This window comes from Ranitomeya imitator, chromosome 6 (assembly GCF_032444005.1).
Source record: "Ranitomeya imitator isolate aRanImi1 chromosome 6, aRanImi1.pri, whole genome shotgun sequence".
NCBI classification, from domain to species: Eukaryota; Metazoa; Chordata; class Amphibia; order Anura; family Dendrobatidae; genus Ranitomeya; species Ranitomeya imitator.
The window spans coordinates 66,283,501-66,305,536 of record NC_091287.1 but is presented as its reverse complement, the minus strand read 5'-3'; the positions used below and the strand labels follow the sequence as shown (position 1 = coordinate 66,305,536).

Below are 22,036 nucleotides of genomic sequence, written 5' to 3'. Positions count from 1 at the left end.
GGACAAATTGCACAACAACTTTTGGGGTCCAATTTATCCTGTTACCCTTGGGAAAATAAAAAACTTGGGGCAAAAAGATCATTTTTTGTGAAAATTAATATCAAAATTTTTTTACGGCTCTACATTATAAACTTCTGTGAAGCACTTGGAGGTTCAAAGTGCTCACCACACATCTAGATTAGTTCCTTAGGGGGTCTACTTTCCAAAATGGTGTCACTTGTGGGGGTTTCCACTGTTTAGGCACATCAGGGGCTCTCCAATCGTGACATGGGCTCCGATCTCAATTCCAGCAAATCTTGCATTGAAAAGTCAAATGGCGCTCCTTCCCTTCCGAGCTCTGCCATGTGCCCAAACAGTGGTTTACCCCCACATATGGGGTATCGGCATACTCAGGACAAATTGTACAACGACTTTTGTGGTCCAATTTCTCCTGTTGCCCTTGGTAAAATGAAACAAATTGGACCTGAAGTAAAAATTTTGTGAAAAAAAAGTTAAATGTTCAATTTTTTTAAACATTCAAAAAATTCCTGTGAAGCACCTGAAGGGTTAATAAACTTTTGAATGTGGTTTTGAGTACCTTGAGGGGTGCAGTTTTTAGAATGGTGTCATTTTTGGGCATTTTCTGTCATATAGACCCCTCAAAGTCACTTCAAGTGTGAGGTGGTCCGTAAAAAAATGGTTTTGCAAATTTTGTTGCAAAAATGAGAAATCGCTGGTCAACTTTTAACCCTTATAACGTCCTAACAAAAAAAATTATGTTTCCAAAATTGTGCTGATGTAAAGCAGACATGTGGGAAATGTTGTTTATTAACTATATTATGTGATATAACTCTCTAATTTAAGGGCATAAAAACTAAGAGTTTGAAAATTGCTAAATTTTCATAATTTCCGACAAATTTTTGTTTTTTTCACAAATAAATGCAAGTCATATCGAAGAAGTTTTACCACTATCATGAAGTACAATATGTCACGAGAAAAGAGTGTCAGAATCACCAGGATCCGTTGAAGCGTTTCAGAGTTATGACCTCATAAAGTGACAGTGGTCAGAATTGTAAAAATTGGCCCTGTCACTTAGGTGAAAACAGGCTTTGGGGTGAAGGGGTTAAACTTTTATATATTTTTTTTTCATATTTTTAAAACATTTTTTTTAACTTTTGCCATGCTTAAATAGCCTCCTTGGCAGGCTAGAAGCTGGCATAGCCTGATCGGCTCAGCTACATAGCAGCAATCATCAGATCGCTGCTATGTAGCTGAAATGCAGGCTTGCTATGAGCACCGACCACAGGGTGGCGCACACAGCAGGCCGGCATCAATAACCATAGAGGTCTCAAAGACCTCTATGGTTACTGTCCTGATGCATCGCCGACCCCCGATCATGTGACGGGGGTCAGCGATGCGATCATTTCCAGCCGCGCGGCCAGAAGCGCCAGTTAAATGCCGCTGTCAGCGTTTCACAGAGGCATTTAACAGGTTAATATTGCGAGCACATGTCACAGATGTTCAAAACAGCTGACATGTCCCGGCTTTAAGGTGAGCTCACCGCCGGAGCCCACATCAAAGCAGGGGACCCGACCTCCGTAGTAACAGTACGGCGGAGGTTGGGAAGGGGTTAAAGTATAGCAAAGCTCCTGGAATGCTATGCTTTACATGCGATCAGACTGCAAAAAGTGAAAGTCCCATAGTGGGACAAAATAAAAAAGAGTGAAAAAAATGGTACTCATAATAAATGTTTTTATGAAAAAAAGAAAAATAAATAAATTACACATATTTGGTATCGCTGCACCCAGAACGACCCAACCTAAAAAACTGTCCCATTAGTTAACCCCTTTAGTGAACATCGAAAAAAAAAGACAAAAAATGATGCTTTCTCATATACCGCTGAACAAAAAGTGGAATAAAATGCACTAAAAAAAGATGAATTTAAATAAAAATGGAATAGCTGAAAACATCATCTTGTCCTGCAAAAAAATAAGCCATCATACAGCTCCATCAGCAGAAAAATAAAAAAAAAGTTATAACTCAGAATAAAGCGATGCAAAAATAATATTTTTTTCTATAAAAACGTTTTAATTGTGTAAAAGCGCCAAAACATAAAAAATAGATATAAATGTGGTATCGCTGTAATTGTACTGACCCGAAAAATAAAGTTCCTTATCAATTATACCAGGCGCGGAACGGCATAAAAAAAAAAAAAAAAAAACAATTTCTGAATTGCTGGTTTTTGTTTATTTTCCTTCCCAAAAATCAGAATAGAAAGTGATAAAAAAAAGTCATGTGTCCAAAAATGGTATCATTAAAAACAACTCATCCAGCAAAAAAACAAACCCTCAAGTGACTGTCAGCCGAAACTTGGAAAAATTATAGCTCTCAAGATATGGCAATGCAAAAACTAGTTTTGCAGCAAAGAAAAAAAACTTTTATTATGTGACAGCAGCCAAATATAAAAACCTGATATAAATCTGGTATCACTGTAATCACACTGACCTGAAGAATAAAGTTGCCTGATCACTTATACCGCACGAGGACAGGCGTAAAAAATAAATAAAACCAATTATTCACCTGCTGTTCATTTGTTCATTCTGCCTCCCAAAGATAGCAGTAAATCTCGGCTCCTATTTATCCTGCACTCTGTGATGAACATTTACACTGGGGTTTCCATGTAATTCTCTAAAATGCATGATTCAGATGGAACCCCCTTTAATGAGGCAGATAGAGACACTGTGCACGTCGTCGGGCCTATGATCCAGAGTGTCTGTCTTTTTAGGCGTGCATAAAGCACAGTCCACCACAGTTTTATGCACTTCTGAATGGATCCTTCAGGGGTTTCATCTAAATCAAATCACCAGGAGACTTAGATGGAAAACACAAAGTAAGTGCTGAGCGCAGAGTGCAGGACAGGATAAATGTTATCCCAAACATAATGTAAAATGTTTCAAATAAAAGCTTCACCTCAATCCACAAAAGAGTTGCCACTCAGGTCTGTCATCTGTCATTGGAAATATAGGGGGCTTCCATGTTACTGGTAGCACATAGGCTATGGAAAAGCAAAATGGCCTCTCGCCCCCCCCTCCCAAAATAAATTAAGCAAATTCTGCGCTACCAAGTCCAAATACCCCTTCCCTTCTGATCCCGCAATGTGCCTAAACCACATTTAGCATCCACATTTAGCATTTCTGTAACGATGAGACCACGCCTAATTTGCTCGTACGTGTCTCCAAAAGCATGAGCTGTGCATAACGTACTGGTCATTGCAACATACTGGTCATCACAAAGCACTGGCCACTACAACGTACTGGACACTACAATGGCAGTTTGCAATTTTCACTCTAACATCCATGCTGCTTGTTTCTGGAAACACCAATGGAATCAAAATCGTCATTACACCTGTAGATAAATTCCCAAAGAGGTATAGTTTCCAAAATGGGAAAACTTGAGGGGGACATCTGCTCTTCTAGCACTTAGAATAGTTTACAGACTACATATACAGAGCCTCTAACAAAATCTACCCTCTAGGAGGCAAATAGCGCTCCATCCCTCCAGAGTCTCGCCGTGTGGCTAAACAGTATGTACAGCCATATATAGGGTATTTCTACATTCAGCAGAAACTATGGGACAAATTTTGGTGCCAGTTTTACCCATTTACCAGTGTGAAAATGTAAAATCTGGGGCTAAAAGAAAATTTTGGTGGTAAAAATTAGATTTTTTTTTTCATTACCGAATGGTACAAAATTCTGTGACCCACTTGTGGTGTCAATATGATCACTGCACCCATAGATGAATTTATTGAGAGGTGTAATTTGTAAAATGGTTTCTCTTATGGGAGATTTTGCTGTTCTGGCACCTCAGGGGCTTTGCCAATGTGACATAGAACCCTCAAACCAGTCCAGCAAAATCTGAATTCCAATATGGTGCTTCTTCCCTTCTGTGATTTGCACTGTGCATCAAAGTAGTTTACCCCCACATATGGGTTATCTGTGTGCTCAAGAGAAATTGCTCAACAAATTTTGGGTTCCATTTTCTTCTGTTACCATTGTAAAAAGAAAAAAATTGGGGTTAAAATAATGTTTTTGTTGGAAAAATGTGAATTTTTTTATTTTCACAAATCTACGTTATAAACGTTTGTGAAGCACCTTCGGGTTCAAGATGCTAACCACAAATCTAGATTCATTCCTTAAGGGGTCTTCTTTCCAAAATGGTGTCACTTATGGAGGGTTTCCACTATTTAGGCACATCAGGGGCTCTCCAAATGTGACATGACACCAGCCGACCATTAAAAATCTGAGTTCCACAACGTCACTCCTTCCTCTCTGAGCCCTGCTGTGCGCCCAAACAGTAGTTTTTCACCACATATGGGGTATTTGCGTACTCTGGAGAAATTGCCCAACAAATTTTGGTGTCCATTTTCTCCTGTTACCTAGTGAAAATAAACATCTTGCGATTAAAAGAAAATTTTTGTGGGAAAAATGTGATTTTTTTTATTTTCACAGCTCTAATTTATAAACTTCTGTGAAACACCTGGGGGTTCAAGATGCTCAGCACGCATCTACATAAGTTCCCTGAGGGATCTAATTTCCAAAATGGTGTCCCTTGTGAGGCGTTTCCACTGAATAGTTGCATCAGCGGCTCTCCAAGCATGACATGGAGTCCGCTAATTATTCCAGCAAATTTTGCTTTCAAAAAGTCAAATGGCGCTCCTTCTCTTCCAAGCCCTGCTGTGTGCCCAAACAGGAGTTTTTCATCACATATGGGGCATCGTTGTACTCAAGGAAATTGCACAACAAATTGTATAGTGCCATATATCATTACTCTTATGACAATGCAAAATTTGGGCTAAAAAATTTTTTATGTGGGGGAAATTAGATTTTTTTTATTTTCACGGCTCAATGTTATACACTTCTGTGAAGCACCTGAAGGTTCAAGATGCTCACCACACATCTAGATAAGTTTCCTGAGGGATCTAGTTTCCAAAATGTTGTCATTTGTATGGGGTTTTCACTATTTAGGTACACGGCATCTGCTAATTTTTCCAATAAATTTTTCATTCAAAAAGTGAAATGGCGCTCTTTCCCTCCTAAGCCTGGTCATTCGACCAAACAGTGGTTTTCCTCCACATATGCGGTATTGGCATGCTCAGGAGAAATTGAACAACAAATATTAGGGTCCATTTTTTCCTGTCACCCTTGTGGAAATAAAAAAAAATTGGGGGCCAAAGTAAAATTTTTGTGAAAAAAAAAGTCAAATGTTCATTTTTTTCTTCCACAGTCTAAAACTTCCAGAGAAACACCTGAAGGGTTAATAAACTTCTTGAATGTGGTCTTGAACATCTTGAGTGGTGCAGTTTTTAGAATGTTGTAACTTTTGAGTATGTTCTGTCATATGAACATCTTGAGGGGTGCAGTTTTTAGAATGTTGTAAATTTTAAGTATGTTCTGTCATATGGACCTCCTCAAAGTCACTTCAAATGTAATATGGTGCCTACAAAAAATGGTTTTGTAAATTTTGTTGGAAAAATGAGAAATGTAGGAAATGTTATTTATTAACTATTTTGTGTGACATAACTCTCTGATTTAAGGGCATAAAAATTAATAGTTTGAACATTTTCAAAATTTTTGACAAATTTCATTTTTTTCACATATAAATGCAAGTTATATCAAAGAAATTTTACTACCATCATGAACTACAATATGTCACACAAAAAAAAAAAACAGTGGGACCCGTTGAAGGGTTCTAGAGTTATTACCACATAAAGTGACACTGGTCAGAATTGTAAAATTTGGCCTGTTCATGAAGGTGCAAACAGCCTTGGGGGTTAAGGAGTTAATTAAGAGATTAAAAAGAATGGATTCTAATACTGATCATTGTAGTACCCCACTGGTTATCATTGTAGTACTCACTACTGATTGTAGCCCATTTAAAGAATGTACAGGTCATCATTTATTTATATTTTCTAAAAAGAGGGCTGACTAGTTTGGGGACCTAACGCCCCATTGACTAGACAAAGCCCTCATTAGCATAGTGGATGCAGAGGTTATAAATGCTTTTATTTAACTGAATTACCGTATATACTCGAGTATAAGCCGAGATTTTCAGCCCAAAATTTTGGGCTGAAAGTGCCCCTCTCGGCTTATACTCGAGTCAAGGTGGGTGGCAGGGTCGGCGGGTGAGGGGGTGAGGGCGCTGAGGCATACTTACCTAGTCCCAGCGATCCTCGCGCTGTCCCTGCCGTCCCACGGTCTTCTGTGCTGCAGCTTCTTCCCCTCTTCAGTAGTCACGTGGGACCGCTCATTACAGAAATGAATAAGCGGCTCCACCTCCCATAGGGGTGGAGCCGCCTATTCATTCCTCTAATCAGCGGTGCCAGTGACCGCTGATAAAGAAAGAAGCTGCGGCACCGAAGACCAGGCAGAGGGACAGCGCGAGGATCGCCAGGACTAGGTAAGTATAGCATATTCACCTGTCCTCGTTCCAGCCGCCGAGCGTCGCTCCATCTTCCCGGCCGGCGCCTCCATCTTCCCGGCGTCTGCGCTCTGACTGTTCAGGCAGAGGGCGCGATGACGCATATAGTGTGCGCGGCGCCCTCTGCCTGATCAGTCAGAGCAGAGACGCCGGGAAGATGGAGGCGCCGGAACGAGACGCCGGGAGCTGCAATCAAGGGAGGTGAGTATGTGTTTTTTTTTTTTTTATTGCAGCAGCAGCAGCGGCGGCGGCGGCAGAGATTTATGTGGAGCATCTATGGGGCACAGTGAACGGTGCAGAGCACCGTATATGGCACAGCTATGGGGCACAATGAACGGTGCAGAGCACCGTATATGGCACAGCTATGGGGCACAGTGAACGGTGCAGAGCACCGTATATGGCACATCTATGGGGCACAGTGAACGGTGCAGAGCACCGTATATGGCACATCTATGGGGCACAGTGAACGGTGCAGAGCACCGTATATGGCACATCTATGGGGCACAATGAACGGTGCAGAGCACCGTATATGGCACAGCTATGGGGAAATATGAACGGTGCAGAGCACTATATGGCACAGGTCTGTGAGAGCCAGAAATCTTGATTGTTTGTTTCTGACCAAATACTTATTTTCCACCATAATATGCAAATAAAATGTTAAAAAAACAGACAATGTGATTTTCTGGATTTTTTTTTCTCAGTTTGTCTCCCATAGTTGAGGTCTACCTATGATGTAAATTACAGACGCCTCTCATCTTTTTATGTGGTGGAACTTGCACTATTGCTGACTGACTAAATACTTTTTTGCCCCACTGTACCTTACCGGCCGCAGGTTGGGATGAGGGAATGTTCAGATGTGCAGTGTTCAGATGTGCCACCGTGGGTGTCCGGTGCTGCGGGGGCTCTGCCGACATCTTGTGAAGCCCCAGAGCTCCCGCAGTGACATGGTTTCCTACATGGTAGACTGGACTCCAGGAAAATGGCTGCTGGCCGGGGGCGGCGCATGCGCAGATGGAGATATTGACACCAAGATATCGGGAGATGAGATCTCAGCGCATAGGAAACCATGTCATTGTGGGGGCTCTGGTCTTTCACAAGATGTTGGCAGAGCCTCCGGTAGCATCGGACACCCACAGCACTTGACACCAGCAGCACCGAACACCCGCAGCGGCGTGCCGCACTGCACATCTGAACACCACCTCATCCCAGCCTGCAGCAACGCTCCACTCTTGCCTCCTCCAGCGGTGACCCCACTTCACCGCAGCCATCACCCTTGGTAAGCAATAAGACGCATGGATTATAAGAAGCACAACCATTTTATAGAAAAAAGTTTTTTCCTATTTTTCTCCTCAAAATTTGGGGTGCGTCTTATAATCCGGTGCTTTTTATATTTCACAAAAAATACGGTATTTTTTTATTCAGCGCCCAATGGTATAAAATTCTGTGACCTGTGATATCAATAAGCTCACTGCACCCTTATATGAATTAATTGAGAAGCGTAATTTGTAAAATGGGGTCACTTACGGGGGTTCTGTTGTTCTGGCATCTTAGGGGCTCTGTCAGTGTGATATAGCACCTGCAAACCATAGTAGCAAAATCTGCATTATAATATGGGGCTCCTTCCTGTTGTGAATTCTGTGGCAGAGTTCACTCCTGTGGTCACAAGTGGTACTTCGGCTGATTCTCTCTGGGAGCTTCCGTTTGTGGAGGAAAGTGGTACTGCAGCTTCTGAGTTTCATCCCTCAGGTGATCTGGTGAGGTCGTTAGCTGCTTCTCTACTTAACTTCACCTGATGCTTTGATCCATGCTTCCTGTCAATGTTCCAGTGTTGGACTTGTGTTTCTCTGGATCATTCCTGTGGCCTGCTGCTCTGCATAGCTAAGTGCTTCTTTGCTATTTGTTGCTATTTTTTCTGTCCAGCTTGTCTATTTGTTTTGCTGGAAGCTCTGGGACGCAAAGGGTGTACCTCCGTGCCGTTAGTTCGGTACGGAGGGTCTTTTTGCCCCCATTGCGTGGTTTTCTTTAGGGTTTTGTGTAGACCGCAAAGTTATCTTTCCTATCCTCGTTCTGTCTAGAATATCGGGCCTCACTTTGCTGAATCTATTTCATCCCTACGTTTGTCTTTTCATCTTACTCACAGTCATTATATGTGGGGGGCTGCCTTTTCCTTTGGGGTATTTCTCTGAGGCAAGGTAGGCTTATTTTTCTATCTTCAGGCTAGTTAGTTTCTCAGGCTGTGCCGAGTTGCATAGGGAGCCTTAGGCGCAATCCACAGCTGCCTCTAGTTGTGTTTGGAGAGGATCAGGAATTGCGGTCTACAGAGTTTCCACGTCTCAGAGCTCGTTCTATTATTTTGGGTTATTGTCAGATCACTGTATGTGCTCTGATCGCTATGTACATTGTGTTACTGAATTGCCTAGCATAACACCTTCCCTTCTGATCTTTGGATTGTGCCTCAAAAGTGGCTTTCGACCACATTTTGGGGTATTGGTGTACTCAGGAGAAATTGCGCAACAAATTTTACCATTCATTTTCTCCTATTAACCCTTTTGAAAACTCTGGGCCAAAACAACATTTTTGTGAAAAAAAGGTAATTTTCCATTGATTCAGTCCAATGTTATACAATTCAGTGAATCGCTTGAGGTTTAAAAGTGCTCACAACACCCCTAGATGAATTTCTCAAGAGGTGTAGTTTCCAAAATGGTGGGACTGACCTGTTTTGGCATGTCTGGGGCTCAGCCAATGTGACATGGCATCCGCTATGTATTCCAGTCAATTTTGCGCTTGAAAAGTCAAATGGCGCTCCTTCCCTTCCGAGCTCAGCCATGCGCCCAAACAGTGACTTTCCACCACATCCGGGGTAATGACATACTCAGAAGAAACAGCACAACAAATTGTACAGTCCATTTTCTCCTGTTACTCTTGTGAAAATGAAACATTTGGAGCTAAAGCACCATGTTTGTGGAAAAATGTAGTTTTACATTTTCACAGCTCAACATTGTAAAATTCTAAAAAGCACCTGTGTTTCAAGGTGCTCACCACACCTCTAGATAAAATTCCTTGAAGGGTGTGGCTTCCAAAATAGGGTCTCTTGTGGGGGCTTCCACTGCTGATATACTTCAAGGGTTCTGCAAATGAGACATGGCATCTGCTATCTATTCCAGGCAATTTTGTGCTCCAAAAATCAATTAGTGCTCCTTCTCTTCCAAGCCCTGCCATGCGCCAGACCACTCCATCAAAATCTGAGTTCCAAAATATCACTCCTTCCTTTCTGAGCCCTGCCGTGCACCCAAACAGTAGTTTTCCTCCATATATTGTCCTACTCAGGAGAAATTGCATAACAAATTGTATGGTTTATTTTCTCAAGTTACCCTTGTTAAAATGCAAAAACTGGGGCTAAATTTACATTTTTGTGGGGAAAAATAAAATGCTAATTTTTCCCTTCAATATTGCTTTAATTCATGTAAAACATCTAAGAGGTTAATAAACTTGAATGTAAATTTGAGCACTTTGAAGGGTCTGTCATACTGGCCCCTCAGAGTCACTTCAAACGTGAAGTGGTCCCTAAAAAAATGGTTTGTGAATTTGTTGAAAAAATGAGAAATTGCTGATAAACTTTAACCCTTCTAAATTCCTAACAAAAGAAAACTATGGTTAAAAAATTATGCTGATCTAAAGTAAACATATGCCAAATGTTATTTATAAATTATTTTGTACAGCATGACTAGCTGGTTTAAAAATATAAAAATTTAAAGTTTGAAATTTGTGAGATTTTCTAAATTGTTGCCAAAATTGCGATATTTCCACAAATAAAAGCAAAAAAACAAATAAATCTAAATCTAAATTTACTACGAACAAAAAAATGACAATTAACTTATATTAACCTCCAATACATTTGAAAACATCTATAACGAAGCCATAATGAACGTTTAAATAGACCCCATCTCATACTGTATTAAACCCAAGTAATATACGGTAATCACCCAAGAGCAGACGCAGTATGAGCAAGCGAAAGATCTACGATTGTGATTGTGTAGTCTTAGCAAAGATGATGAGGTGAATGAGGGTATACCGGATCATACGCATAACATTAATCTCCAAAAAAAGAATTTGACTTCAGTGGCCTTGAAAGATTCCCTAAAGGAATCCTAAAGGGCCTTCATTTGCGGATTTCAATTAGCCTTTATTTCTATGCAATTATACATTAAACTCATGTATTGTGTCGGCTATCATGATATCCCTTAATATGCATGAACGTCAAACAATGCAAAAAACAATAGCATTCAACGCAATTCTGAAGGCTTCAGAGAGCGAAAGAAAAGACAGAGCAAAATGGTTACCAGGAACAGAAGAGTTACATAAGATATTAGAAAGGAAAGTTTAAGGTTATGTCAGCTCTCGGAGGGAATAAATCCAATCATGAAGGCTGCAGGATTACACCAAAACCCCCGGCTTGTTAATATTAGCATCTCCAATTCAGTCCCATTTTCTTCTTACCTTATTCTGTACCTGCGTCCCGTCCGGATTTATCCTGAATGACCCTACGTCAATTGTCTTGCTCGGGCTCACTTTCCTAATTTCATGCAGCAGCTCATCTACCACTGCCCTGCAGGCTATAGCGAAAGAAAGGAGGAAAACAAAAATCAGAAATATTTTGAAAGAATTATTTTAAAAAAAGTTACGTTTATTGTGACAAATGTTACTTGTATCTATGCTAATATGGGCAAGATTACACTTGACAGCATCAGTAATCCCTGTACCATGTCTGGCATTTATCCACGTTTATTCTATGTTCTTAGGTCTCTTTCCACGGTCCGGAAACATAACACATAGGTTAATTGGCTTGTAACTATATTGACCTTAATGTAAGGGAATCAAAGTGTAAGCTCCACCGGGGCGCGGAATAATAACAAGATACATATATTCTGTGTAACAACATTATGATATACAGACGTAATAATAAGGCCACGCTGGGGAACGGCTGTAGGGGCAGCACAGGAGCAGCTTTTTACTATACCATCACAGCTAGAATACTACTCTTACTACAAAACAAATATGCTTTGTTTACAATATTTTCGCTTTCATTTTAACAATTTTATTTACAAGAATAAAAAAAGATTAAAAATACTTGTAACAGTGGTAAAGTGTGTGTATCTAATATACATGTATAATTGCCTAGAATACTACTTCCTGCAATTTGTGCCAACTTCCGTGGCTTTGTCCGGAGCTAATGTCCGGAGCTAATGTCCGGAGCTAATGTCCGGAGATTAATTGCCTAGAATACTACTTCCTGCAATTTGTGCCAACTTCCGTGGCTATGTCCGGAGCTAATGTTCGGAGCTAATGTCCGGAGCTAATGTGCGGAGATAATGTCCGGAGCTAATGTCCGGAGATAAGTGACGTCAACAGTGTCCAGTGTCTGATTGGTTGCCGCCTGCTGCGAGCAACCAATCAGAAACGTGCCGTACTGTGACACACTCCGCCCGCCATTTTGGTGTGATTTTTGAATTTTTACCTCACAGCAAGTTTCTACTGCGTGGAGGCGGGCCCAGTGACTCATAAGCATGTTCATGGATCCTGTGTAACTGTACCTTAAATAACAAGAATTGTCAAGAGCTGGTGAGTGCAGCCATTTTTTGTTCTTTCTTACTATTATTTATTAACTGTATTATTCTTACATTTGAATAAATAAAGTATATATGGATTCTAGACTCCCGATTCTTTAGAATCGGGCTGCCATCTAGTTACCTATATTTTATTTACAAATTAAACACAGATACTGATTTTTTTTTATTTTAATTCTACTTTTTTTTTGTAGATAATTGAAGCTTACTCCAGCTGCTGTTAACATCAGATTAAGACTTGGGAGAGTATTCTAGGCATGCTCTGTGATCTGTGCAGAGGTCATTGTGCAGGTAGGGGAAGAGGTGAGCTGTAACCATCAGCTATTGAGAATGGTGGATACAATTATTATCTACACTCCTCAACACTGAAATTGCAACATCCAAGAAAATAAATTATAGCAATCCCAGGATGTGCAAATGATCAAAAACTGGAAACAAAATTTTCTAAACATCTCAAATGAATCATTATCAAGTATGACTGACACACGCATAAATAGACACGCTTGCATGACATCCTGGCTGCTATCAGTGAAGTTATTTATGGTTGTCTGAGGAAAGTTCTACCGTGCTGAATACACTTGTACATACAAAGCATCAAGATCCGCTGCTGGCAGCTCCCTTTGCAGTTACTGACCAATGATGTTCCAGATGTACTCGATGGGAGGTGAGTTCAGAGAAAATGCAGGCCATGGTAGCATGTTTAGGCCACAGTAACACAAGCAATATGAGGCCTGTTGTTGTGTTGAAACTCTATAACTATGGCATTTATTCCAGGTATGTGAACAGCTCAATGTTAAATTGTTTGATCATACAGACAATGATATTTCTATAAAGTTTTTCAAGAGCCGTTTTTCAATAAGACAACCTCAGGCCACATGTTGCTTGTGCTACTGTGAGCAGCCTGAATGCCTTAACATGCTAGCATGGCCTGCAACCTCTCAGGACTTGTCTCACATCAAGATAAATAAAAAGAAACCTTGCACTCAACTTATGCTCTTTGTGAATTTTTAATGTAGTACCAAAATAAACGTTTCGGTCCAACACACCGGACCTTCATCAGTTACGTACTGTATGTGAAATAACGAAGAGAGACAAAAAAGTGTCTCAGGGCACACCAGGAGAGCGGTGTCTGAGTAACAGACAGGGGAAAGATAAGTTCCACTTATGTAGGAGAGAGGGATAGTGTGCCTGGAAAAGACACGGAGTCCTCCGCGTCTTTTCCAGGCACACTATCCCTCCCTTGTTGAGGTGGTCAATTGCATCTACAGCATGTAGGTGTCACAAGTTCAAAGCGTCAGAGAGGATCCAGAAGACAGCAGCGTATGATTTCTCATCCTCCTGCACTGATTAGAAGCACTTCACCTTCATATTAAACGGGCTAAGTTTCTTTTATCAGTGCAGAGGCTAATCTGCTCAGTTGAGAGCTCCTGGAAGCTTTCCTTTGTTAAGGCGCCCAGCTGTTCACTGTTAGCCATCTCCTATATAAACTGGGCCCTGGCTAGCACTCATTGTCAGAGTAGCTTTTGCTTCATGGCTGGAGGTTGTTGGTGGTTATTGGAGAAGGCATTTGGTGGATTTATCCCTGACTGTTGCTAAGTTTTGAGTGTGTGATAATTCCCTTTCTTCTCCTACTTTGGTTTTACCCCATCCTCCTCTCCGATGCATGTGTGAGTATATTTTTGCTACCCTTTGTATTACCTTGTTAGTCTGGTTGGTGTATTGCCATACACTGCTATTCCCCTCTTCACTGGGTGGAGAAAGGGTACAGACTGAGGGTAGATTGATGAGCTAAGGCAAGGTACTTGGACCCGGCGTCTTCAAGTAATCCGAAGAACAGGGCAAGCTAGGGCGCCCCTAGCGTTAGGAACAGGGGAGGAGCCCATGGTCCCTTGAGTCCCGACAACAGAGTCGTGATAGTAGGTTTTCAACAGAGGGCGTATTCAAAAGTCAGTGATGTGATTGAGGGGGTGCACTGTTTCACCACCGAATAGAACAAGCAACTTTCCATCAGGACATGAAAATGCAGCGAATCATCACCCAAGAGTCGTGATATTATGGCTCCTTCTGCCTACCTGTACTCACTCCGGGCTGCTAACACATACACAGCAGTGGTGAATGTTCACCGTAAATTCTCTTTACTGGCTAAATTAAAATCTTGCATGCCGTGGTTAACCGCAACAGTGAAATGTAAGGACATTGACAGAGGAACTACGATCCCTTTGTTTCTCCATCAGCTCCCTGCAGCGCGATCTCTGGAAACAAAATATTACAATGGCAATCGAAGTCCTAACAATTACCCCCAGGGTACAGCATACATCTAGCAATACATCACAGAAGAGGAATGATCTATTAGTTGTATTAGATGTTTAAGTCCCAGCAAAAATGGCACCAATAAAAACTACATTCTATTATGCAAAAACCCAGCTCTGTGAGAAAAATCATTTTTAAAGTGATTTTTTTGCTTAAACAGCAAAATACAAAAAAAATTAAAGTACTGTAAAACTATACATTTGTTTATTCCATACACACAAAAAAATGCAAAATCCAATGCCAAATCTGCAGGGTTTTTTTGGTTACAAAATGCTGCAAAGTAAGAATGAATTAATTATTAACTGTCACTAGTTTTTTTTTTTAAATAAATCGCAAAGTAAATGAAAAAAAAAAAATCTAAATAAAATAAATATTTAAGGAGATCGCCCGTAGCCTAGTTCTGGAAGCAACTTTGCATTTTGTTAGTTGATAAAATAAACTATTAACACTTCTACTTTTGAAAGCATCTTTACTTTGCAGCATTTTTTTCTACACCTGCCTAAAACTTTTGCAGTTTTATATATATATTTTTTTCCCAGATGCCTCTGTAGCGAACACTCCTGTCTGCTGTGCTATTCAATATAGCTGTATATCAACCCTAACGAAAGTCCAAAAGACGCTATTTTGGTCTCTGCTAGGTGAATGGGGTCACATAAGGACACATGTGACATATGCCTTGGAGCTTTCCCAGCGCATGTGGTAAAAGGATACTGTTAATTAAGGAGAAAACATATTTTTTTTAAATAATAATTTATAGGATACTTTCTAAATAAAATTTTACAATCTGAAACTATTGGTGCAATTTTTTTGCATTTTGAAGCCCAAAACAGGAGTGGATTGTAAGAAGGTGGGGTGTTAAAAAATGATCTATCCAAGGTTCGGTTCTAACAAATTAAATTGAAATCGGCGCTGTGTGAACAAAGATAATGTATTTCCCAATTATATTAATTAGTTTGTCTAGTGACTATATATTGAATTCAAAATCATAAAACTACTCGGGACATTTGATACATTTGACAAGAGTATTGGGGATCTCAGAATCCTTTCATGCTACGCATAGAATTCATTTGTCTTCTTTTGGTGCTAAAAGGAAAGGATGTTCTATTATTTTTTTTTTCCTTCTTCCTCTTATTGACCTGACAAAAGGCCATTACAAAGTGGTGTCCAGCTCTCTGTTTAGAAACAAGGGTAAGCATAACCCTGCAAGGTTACTTCCCATTCATACTGGTGATTGAGGTCAGAGCAGAGAAGAGAGACCACAGAGATGTCCCAAGAGATTTGTACTGACCTTTCCGGCTGTCGATGAGAAAGGCCATCTCACGCTATACTATTTTCCAGTTCTGCTCCAGTAATCTCTATATAATAACTGTCATGTGGAGACACCCTTTATGTAATGTGCATGTTCTTGTTACTGGACACTAAAAAAAAATACTAAGGATTGCAGAATATCTGAGACATAGTATTTGCATGTGAGCATTACAATAACAATGCTGCACATAAAGTGATATGTGAAAGTTTGGGCACCCCTGGTCAAAATTACTGTTTTTGGGAACAGTTAAGCAAGTTAAAGATGAAATGATCTCTAAAAGGCCTAAAGTTAAAGATGACACATTTCCTATGTATTTCACACTTTACAAATTCCAAAAAGGAAAAGGGGACGATGCAAAGGTTTGGGCATCCTGCAAGGTTACTACCTTTTAGCATTCCTTTTTGAAAGTATCACAGCTTGTCTTTCAATTCTTGTTTGAGGGATTTTCATGCATGGATTTTCATGCATTTTTTGTTGGAAAATTCTTTTAGTTCTGTGACATTCCTCGGTCGTCTTGCATGCTCTGTTATTTTGAGGTCTGGCCTAAGGTTTTAAATAATGTTTAAATCAGGGGACTGTGAGGGCCCATTGTAATCCCTTCAGCTTGCGCTTTTTGAGGTAGTCTATTGTGGATTATGCCGTGTGTTTAGGATCAGTATCCATCTGTAGAAGCCATCCTTTTTTCAACTTCAGCTTTTTTTTTTACAGATGGTATTATGTTTGCATCACAAATTTGTAGAAATTTCATTGAATCTATTCTTACTTCTAGTCATTTAACAAGAGAACAGCTGACCGCACCACCAGGACGTCCACCTGCCGAACACACCGACTTACAGCTGGAGCTGGCCACTCAATCTCGGCTGCTTAGCCAAAGAAGCATACAGATACATCTCACGTTGTGTTGCAGCCAATGGCACAGGGAACATTTCACCAGGTAAAAGTAAGAACAGATCTCACGAGCAAAAAGAAAGTGGCAGCACTCAGCGATCTTCTTAAAACCCCTTCCCGACCTTTGACGCCACGTAGGCGTCATGAAAGTCGGTGCCATTCCGACCCATGACGCCTATGCGGCGTCATGGAAAGATCGCGTCCCTGCAGACCGGGTGAAAGGGTTAACTCCCATTTCACCCGATCTGCAGGGACAGGGGGAGTGGTAGTTTAGCCCAGGGGGGGTGGCTTCACCCCCTCGTGGCTACGATCGCTCTGATTGGCTGTTGAAAGTGAAACTGCCAATCAGAGCGATTTGTAATATTTCACCCATTATAACGGGTGAAATATTACAATCCAGCCATGGCCGATGCTGAAATATCATCGGCCATGGCTGGAAATACTAGTGTGCCCCCACCCCACCCCTCCGATCGCCCCCCCACCCCCCCGATCTGGCCGGTACACTGCTCCGGCTCCCCTCCGTCCAGTGCTCCGCTCCCCCCCGTGCTCGTGTCCGCTCCCCCCGTGCTCCAATCACCCCCCCGTGCTCCAATCACCCCCCCTGCACTCCGATCCACCCCCCCCGTGCTCCGTTCCAGCCCCCCGTGCTCCATTCCACCCCCCCCGTGCTCCGTTCCACGCCCCCCGCGCTCCGTTCCACCCCTCCCGCGCTCCGATTCCCCCCCCGTGCTCCGATCCCCCCCCCCGTGGTCCCCCCCACCCTATCATACTTACCGATCCAGCCGTGGTCCCGTCCGTCTTCTCCCGGGCGCCGCCATCTTCCAAAATGGCGGGCGCATGCGCAGTGCGCCCGCCGAATCTGCCGGCCGGCAGATTCGTTCCAAAGTGCATTTTGATCACTGAGATATAATCTATCTCAGTGATCAAAATAAAAAAAATAATAAATGACCCCCCCCCCCCTTTGTCACCCCCATAGGTAGGGACAATAAAAAAATAAAGAAATTTTTTTTTTTCCACTAATGTTAGAATAGGGTTAGGGTTAGGGGTAGGGTTAGGGGTAGGGCTAGGGTTAGGGTTAGGGTTAGGGGTAGGGTTAGGGGTAGGGTTAGGGCTAGGGTTAGGGCTAGGGTTAGGGTTAGGAATGTGCACACGTATTCTGGTCCTCTGCGGATTTTTCCGCTGCGGATTAGTGCTAAACCGCTGCGGATTTATGGCGGATTTACCGCGTTTTTTTCTGCGCATTTCACTGCGGTTTTACAATTGCGATTTTCTATTGGAGCAGTTGTAAAACCGCTGCGGAATCCGCACAAAGAAGTGACATGCTGCGGAATGTAAACCGCTGCGTTTCCGTGCAGTTTTTCCGCAGCATGTGTACAGCGATTTTTGTTTCCCATAGGTTTACATTGAACTGTACACTCATGGGAAACTGCTGCGGATCCGCAGCGTTTTCCGCAGCGTGTGCACATACCTTTAGAATTAGGCTATGTGCACACGGTGCTGATTTGGCTGCGGATTCGCAGCAGTGTTCCATCAGGTTTACAGTACCATGTAAACATATGAAAAACCAAATCCGCTGTGCCCATGGTGCGGAAAATACCGCGCGGGAACGCTGCGTTGTATTTTCCGCAGCATGTCAATTCTTTGTGCGGATTCCGCAGCGTTTTACACCTGTTCCTCAATAGGAATCCGCAGGTGAAATCCGCACAAAAAACACTGGAAATCCGCGGAAAATCCGCAGGTAAAACACAGTGCCTTTTACCCGCAGATTTTTCAAAAATGGTGCGGAAATATCTCACACGAATCCGCAACGTGGGCACATAGCCTTAGGGTTAAGGTTGGAATTAGGGTTGTGGTTAGGGTTAGGGATGTGTTGGGGTTAGTGTTGTGGTTAGGGGTGTGTTGGGGTTAGGGTTGTGATTAGGATTATGGCTACAGTTGGGATTAGGGTTAGGGGTGTGTTGGGGTTAGTGTTGGAGTTAGAATTGAGGGGTTACCACTGTTTAGGCACATCAGGGGTCTCCAAACGCAACATGGCGCCACCATTGATTCCAGCCAATCTCGTATTCAAAAAGTCAAATGGTGCTCCCTCACTTCCGAGCCCTGACGTGTGCCCAAACAGTGGTTTACCCCCACATATGGGGTACCAGCATACTCAGGACAAACTGCGCAACAATTACTGGGGTCCAATTTCTCCTGTTACCCTTGTGAATCTAAAAAAATGCTTGCTAAAACATAATTTTTGAGGAAAGAAAAATGATTTTTTATTTTCACGGCTCTGCGTTGTAAACGTCTGTGAAGCACTTGGGGGTTCAAAGTGCTCACCACATATCTAGATAAGTTCCTTGGGGGGTCTAGTTTCTTAAATGGGGTCACTTGTGGGGGGTTTCTACTGTTTAGGCACACCAGGGGCTCTGCAAACGCAACGTGACACCCGCAGACCATTCCATCAAAGTCTGCATTTCAAAAGTCACGACTTCCCTTCTGAGCCCCGACGTGTGCCCAAACAGTGGTTTACCCCCACATATGGGGTATCAGCGTACTCAGGAGAAACTGGACAACAACTTTTGGGGTCCAATTTCTCCTGTAACCCTTGGGAAAATAAAAAATTCTGGGCTAAATAATTATTTTTGAGGAAAGAAAACGTATTTATTATTTTCACGGCTCTGCATTATAAACTTCTATGAAGCACTTGGGGGTTCAAAGTGCTCACCACACATCTAGATAAGTTCCTTTCAGGGTCTAGTTTCCAAAATGGGGTCACTTGTGGGGGGTTTCTACTGTTTAGGCACATCAGGGGCTCTGCAAACGCAACGTGACGCCCGCAGAGCATTCCATCAAAGTCTGCATTTCAAAACGTCACTACTTCAATTCCAAGCCCCGGCATGTGCCCAAACAGTAGTTTACCCCCACATATGGGGTATCACCGTACTCAGGAGAAACTGGACAACAAATATTGGGGTCAAATTTCTCCTGTTACCCTTGGGAAAATTAAAAAATTCTGGGCTAAATAATTATTTTTGAGGAAAGAAAACGTATTTATTATTTTCACGGCTCTGCATTATAAACTTCTATGAAGCACTTGGGGGTTCAAAGTGCTCACCACACATCTAGATAAGTTCCTTTGGGGGTCTAGTTTCCAAAATGGGGTCACTTGTGGGGGATTCTACTGTTAAGCCACATCAGGGGCTCTGCAAACGCAACGTGACGCCCACAGAGCATTCCATCAAAGTCTGCATTTCAAAACGTCACTACTTCACTTCCGAGCCCCGGCATGTGCCCAAACAGTGATTTACCCCCACATATGGGGTATCAGCGTACTCAGTAGAAACTGGACAACAACTTTTGGGGTCAAATTTCTCCTGTTACCCTTGGGAAAATAAAAAATTGCAGGCTAAAAGATCATTTTTGAGAAAATAATTTTTTTTTTTATTTTCATGGCTCTGCGTTATAAACTTCTGTGAAGCACTTGGGGGTTCAAAGTCCTCACCACACATCTAGATTAGTTCCTTTGGGGGTCTAGTTTCTAAAATGGTGTCATTTCTGGGGGATCTCCAATGTTTAGGCACACAGGGGCTCTCCAAACGTGACATGGTGTCCGCTAATGATTGGAGCTAATTTTCCATTTAAAAAGCCAAATGGCGTGCCATCCCTTCCGAGCCCTGCCGTGCGCCCAAACAGTGGTTTACCCCCACATATGGGGTATCAGCGTACTCAGAACAAACTGGACAACAATATTTGGGGTCCAATTTCTCCTATTATCCTTGGCAAAATAGGAAATTCCAGGCTAAAAAATCATTTTTGAGGAAAGAAAAATTATTTTTTATTTTCATGGCTCTGCGTTATAAACTTCTGTGAAGCACCTGGGGGTTTAAAGTGCTCAATATGCATCTAGATAAGTTCCTTGGGGGGTCTAGTTTCCAAAATGGGGTCACTTGTGCGGGAGCTCCAATGTTTAGGCACACAGGGGCTCTCCAAACGCGACATGGTGTCCGCTAACAATTGGAGCTAATTTTCCATTCAAAAAGTCAAATGGCGCGCCTTCTCTTCCGAGCCCTGCCGAGTGCCCAAACAGTGGTTTACCCCCACATATGAGGTATCGGCGTACTCGGGAGAAATTGCCCAACAAATTTTATGATCCATTTTATCCTACTGCCCATGTGAAAATGAAAAAATTGAGGCGAAAAGAATTATTTTGTGAAAAAAAATTACTTTTTCATTTTTACAGATCAATTTGTGAAGCACCTGAGGGTTTAAAGTGCTCACTAGGCATCTAAATTAGTTCCTTGGGGGGTCTAGTTTCCAAAATGGGGTCACTTGTGGGGGAGCGCCAATGTTTAGGCACACAGGAGCTATCCAAACGCGACATGGTGTCCGCTAACGATGGAAATAATTTTTCATTCAAAAAGTCAAATGGCGCTCCTTCCCTTCCGAGCCTTACCATGTGCCCAAACAGTGGTTTACCTCCACATGTGAGGTATTGGTGTACTCAGGAGAAATTGCCCAACACATTTTAGGATCCATTTTATCCTGTTGCCCATGTGAAAATGAAAAAATTGAGGCTAAAAGAATTTTTTTGTGAAAAAAAAGTACTTTTTCATTTTTACGGATCAATTTGTGAAGCACCTGGGGGTTCAAAGTGCTCACTATGCATCTAGATAAGTTCCTTGGGGCGTCTAGTTTCCAAAATGGGGTCACTTGTGGGGGAGCTCCAATTTTTAGGCACACGGGGGCTCTCCAAACGTGACATGGTGTCCGCTAAAGAGTGGAGCCAATTTTTGATTCAGAAAGTCAAATGGCGCTCCTTCCCTTCCAAGCCCTGCCGTGCGCCAAAACAGTGGTTTACCCCCACATATGAGGTATCAGCGTACTCAGGACAAATTGGACAACAACTTTCGTGGTTCAGTTTCTCCTTTTACCATTGGGAAAATAAAAAAATTGTTGCTAAAAGATAATTTTTGTGACTAAAAAGTTAAATGTTCATTTTTTCCTTCCATGTTGCTTCTGCTGCTGTGAAGCACCTGAAGGGTTAATAAACTTCTTGAATGTGGTTTTGAGTACCTTGAGGGGTGCAGTTTTTAGAATAGTGTCACTTTTGGGTATTTTCAGCCATATAGACCCCTCAAACTGACTTCAAATGTGAGGTGGTCCCTAAAAAAAATGGTTTTGTAAATTTCGTTGTAAAAATGACAAATCGCTGGTCGAATTTTAACCCTTATAACTTCCTAACAAAAAAAAATTTTGTTTCCAAAATTGTGCTGATGTAAAGTAAACATGTGGGAAATGTTATTTATTAACTATTTTGTGTCACATATCTCTCTGGTTTAACAGAATAAAAATTCAAAATGTGAAAATTGCGAAATTTTCAAAATTTTCGCCAAATTTCCGTGTTTATCACAAATAAATGCAGAATTTATTGACCTAAATTTACCACTAACATGAAGCCCAATAT

The 22,036-nt window shown here is 41.8% G+C and overlaps 1 protein-coding gene across 6 annotated transcripts in view; it reads right to left on the bottom strand.

The window, feature by feature from the left end:
• Positions 1-22,036, bottom strand: part of CNPY1 (canopy FGF signaling regulator 1) — a 169,037-nt gene that overhangs the window by 49,766 nt on the left and 97,235 nt on the right. For all 6 annotated transcript variants that reach the window (XM_069729736.1, XM_069729737.1, XM_069729734.1 and 3 more), the window contains one exon: positions 10,954-11,069. In XM_069729736.1, coding sequence (XP_069585837.1) covers positions 10,954-11,069 — 116 coding nt within the window. The remainder of the gene's footprint in view (positions 1-10,953; positions 11,070-22,036) is intronic.